General features: G+C 50.8%; 1 protein-coding gene across 1 annotated transcript; it reads left to right on the top strand.

Moving 5' to 3' along the window:
* Nucleotides 1-55: 55 nt before the first annotated feature.
* Nucleotides 56-2,710, top strand: DQ04_03991030 (hypothetical protein; the record flags this gene model as incomplete). Its single annotated transcript, XM_009313251.1, has 1 exon — nt 56-2,710. The coding sequence occupies one exon, from the start codon at nt 56-58 to the stop codon at nt 2,708-2,710; it is 2,655 nt and encodes an 884-aa protein (XP_009311526.1).
* Between the last annotated feature and the right edge of the window lie 1,257 nt (nt 2,711-3,967).

The raw sequence follows: 3,967 nt of genomic DNA, 5'->3' as shown, positions 1-3,967 counted from the left end.
TCTCTCGTCCGTGCAGTTTGTTTTTGCCAAGGAGCAAGGCGACTATCTCAGGGCCATGCATGACAAGGACGAGAAGGTTGTGCCTCTTCCTCTCTTCAAGGATGTTGTGGGTGGCAGCTGCTGTGCAGTTGTTGTTGCTGCTGTGTCTGGGGATGATGCTGCCGGGGAGACGACGATTCTCCGCAATGCTGAAAAGCTGCGGAAGGTAAAGAACTCCCCTCCGCGTAGCGGGAACCTCACTCGTTTCATGGAATTCACGAAGGAACATGAAAAGAAGTGCGAAGCTGCAGCTGCTTCGGCGACGGATAGCGCAGAAAAGGCCCGGCATGAGCGGACGCTGCAGAAGGTAAGAACCATGTTGGCGGACGGAAAAGAGCTGATGGCCAAGCCAGAGGGCACAAAGCCCAAGGTGTACGCTGTTGCTCGCGATCCTCAGGCGGAGGAAAGAGGGGGTCCCCTTACCAAGTCTTCGGCACTGCGGTCTCAACTGCAAATAGCTGACAGTGAGAGTGGCTCCTTTGCGAATACAGGAGAGCTGTGGACTGGCCCCGCCAAGATTGTTGTGGCTGCTGGACCACAAACTTCAAAGCCTGTGACGAAGACCATGGAAATTGTTATTAAGGGTGAGCCAAAGAAGTACGACGTCGAAGAATATGTTGAGCGTAATAAGGGTGGATTGTTTGATTCGGAGATTGCCAACCATGTGCAGAATACTTTGGGGGAGGGCTACAATACGGCGATTCTGGGCTCAGAACTTACGCCAGGATTATCTGTCGACAAGCATGCAGTATGGATCATTGTGCAGAAAATTCTGAAGGGTGTTCTAAGAGAGGCCAAAGCGAATATCACGAATGAGTTCTCAGTTTATATGTGCGTTGTCAAGGGCAGGGAAGTTCTCGCGGATTTGTTTGGTGATTCAGGAAGGCAGCCGCTTGTTATTGCGAACTCACCGTTGTTTGGCTCCATGGTGCACGGAATGACGCCGAAGATCTTGAAGAATGGAAAGGATGTGGGACCTGCAATGGCAGAAGCCCTAACGAAGGCCAAGCCTCTGGTGAAGGATGACGAGTACGTTGTGTGTACGGCAATTCTGAAGCAGATCTGTGAAGGAGATGTGAAGGTGTCCTCGCTGTTTGCAACGTGCGCACTTGACATGCGGCCTTATGTAGGGGTGATGGAGAAGAACCCGGCGTACTCGCGACAACTAATTGGTCAAGCGTTCTCTGGGTCGTGTGCGCCGGTGCTGCTCGTCAGTTACGCGACGCTCAACGATAAGGCCATGGAAGCCCTCAATTTCCAGCGTAAGATGATGCTCCCTCATCTCAAATCACGCGGTGGTAGCGTGAAGAAGTTTGTTGAACACATGGCGGGAAAGGTGGCGAACGCGCAGGAGAAGGCCAAGAAAGCAACTGACCCGAAGGAAAAAGAGCTGTGTGAGGCGGCGTTGAAGCAACTGCAGAAGTGCGTCTCGGACAGTAAGCAACTCCTAAAGAAGCCCAAAGAAACACAGCCTGTTGCATACTTGGGACAGAACCAACATCATCCTCAGGAACAGGAGCCGGGGAGCTCGAACCTAAAACCAGGTTCGAGCTACTTCCAGCAACAGGAGCAAAACCGCAGTTACACCCAGCAACAACAACCGCAACCGCAACAGGGCCTCAGCCAACCCCAGATAAAGCCAGAGAAGGACGCCAAAGAAATCGATGCTACGATTCGTGTGGTGGCGGTTCTCACCGAAAAGCGTGGTGCCGGCCAGTGCGACGTGACGGGCGACGACAACGGCTTCACTGTGAGCGTCGGTGGGAAAAGCATGAAATTTCCAGCGGACGAGGTGGTGAAACGTGCAAGCCACGCGGCTTCTATCCGCTCCAGCAAAGTTGACGCACTTGTTGACCATTTCGTTGGTGGTTTTAATGTGGCGCTCCTGACGGCCGATGATGATGGTTTTGCGGTGGGATCCGAACTGCTTGTACGCTCGACCCGCAGCGCCTTCGCGAAAGCGTCAGCAGAGAGCGAGATGTACCTGATGATTGCCGCGCTAAAGCCCGAGGAAGACACCGCGAAGGATCTTCAGGTCGATGGCGCCAACTACGAACCGCGAGTGCACGCGTCGTCACCCCTCTTCGGGCCGTGCATTGGCGGCGCGAAGCTCGAGCGCGTGAATACTGCAGATGCCGCCCTAACGAAAATTAAGTCGGGTCTCGGTGTGTGTGAGACGGACAAGGCGGTGCTCTTCACACTACTTGTGTATAAAGATATAAACGCCTCGGAGAAGGACGTGGTGCTCTCCTCCTTCCTTACCCTTTTGGCTGGGAGCAACGTGCAGATGTACTTGAAGTCCCTCGAGGCGCAGCAGAAGGAGCGCGGTGTATTGCACTACGCGCTTGGCGGCCCGTGCCTCACCGTCTGTGCTGTTGGCCTCTCTACGGGAAGCGAGAACGCGGACACTGCACTGGCGCTGGGCCAGGTAGCAAAGGCTGTTAAGGGCACTTCTAACTCTCATGTGCGCAGCGGTGGGTTAAAGCGGTTCGCGATGTTTTCGTTAAAAGCCCTCACACAGCTGCAGGTGTCCCTAAAGAATGCGACAGGGCATGAAAAGGAACGAATCGCCAAGAGCAACGCCAATGTGGAGGCAGTGCTGAAGGACGCAGAGGAAATGCTGCGTGACCCGAAGGACCGGCCGCCGAAGGTCTACAAACAGTTGCACTAGAAAAGGAGAAGCAGGAATAAAAAGAGGCTGAAAATGAAACATATGCATACAGGGAATGCCGAGCAGTTTTATCTATATATGACACGGGATAAGTGTTTTTTTTTTCTTTTTGCTTTCTGGGCCACCGGATCAGTCAGAGGGAGGGGAATAAATGAACAAATGATCATGAAACAAATAAAAATGCAAGCAGGCAAGTGCGGTGTTTTTTTTTTTGGCGCCGTGACAATAACATATTCCAATTTTTGTTTGCTTCATTGTACCTCTACTCGGGCCATACGCATATGAGAGAGAGAGAGAGAGGAAAAGGGTAATTTCCCTTATGAGTACGTGATTATGTTCATAGTGTGGCAGCCACTCGGCGATGCTGGTGCATTTCAAGTGTGGGTGCCGAAGACATAGTAAATTTATTTTTGTGTTCCCGTTGTTGTTGTTGTTGTCCTGAGATGCAAATACCGGACAACTGTACTTGTCTGCGGAAACGCGACAGCAGAGCAAGGCGCATGACGAGTGCGGTATGCAAAAGAATAAGTGGACAAATGAAAGCCCAAGACGATGAGGGGGAGAGAGAGAAAAAAATAACATGTGTGAACAAGAGGGCAATAAAGGGATAAGGAGAAAGAATCGTGTGGATGGGAGAAACCGGCTGAAGTGAGTAATCCAAATACATTTCTTTGTTCTCCCTATTTTTTTTTCTTTTTCTCCTTCCTCGTCCATTTTTTTTTCTTGTCTTTTTTTCCATACACTGCGCCTCCCTTTTATTTTTGTGTTGTTGTGCAAAGAGGGGCTCGGGCCCTGGGCTGCTTGCAGCACGGGAAGCTACCATCGCCCTTTCTCATCAAGCCGTTCTCCTGTCCAAGCAAACACGCAACTACGTATGTCCAGATTTCCGCTTTTGCCTGGTCCGGATGGTTGTTTGACATTTCATTTGCTTTTTTTTTGTGATTTTATTTCGGTCTCTGGTGGCGTTGACACTGCCTTTCTTTGTATTTCTCTCCGCTATTGGTGGTGAAGGCGTTTCCTTGCTTTTTTTTTTGTTTTTCTTCCTCTCTCACTTTCTCCCTCGCTCTTCCTCAATCTGTTTCTCTATGTCTTCCTTTCTGTTACTTTGAGATTTTTTCATCATTGTGGCTTGTTTCACTCATTGTGCCCACGTGTGTTTAAGGCAGAGCGGAGAAAGAAAGAAAAAAAGAATCTCACCCTCACAGGCTCAGGCACGGCACCTACATGTATACGTCTGTGTATATGTGTGGGAGTCTG

The sequence above is a fragment of the Trypanosoma grayi genome (genome assembly GCF_000691245.1).
Source record: "Trypanosoma grayi strain ANR4 Tgr_399_V1, whole genome shotgun sequence".
Taxonomy (NCBI): domain Eukaryota; phylum Euglenozoa; class Kinetoplastea; order Trypanosomatida; family Trypanosomatidae; genus Trypanosoma; species Trypanosoma grayi.
Note: the sequence above shows the minus strand (reverse complement) of the source record. Positions and strands in the feature narration are given on the sequence as shown.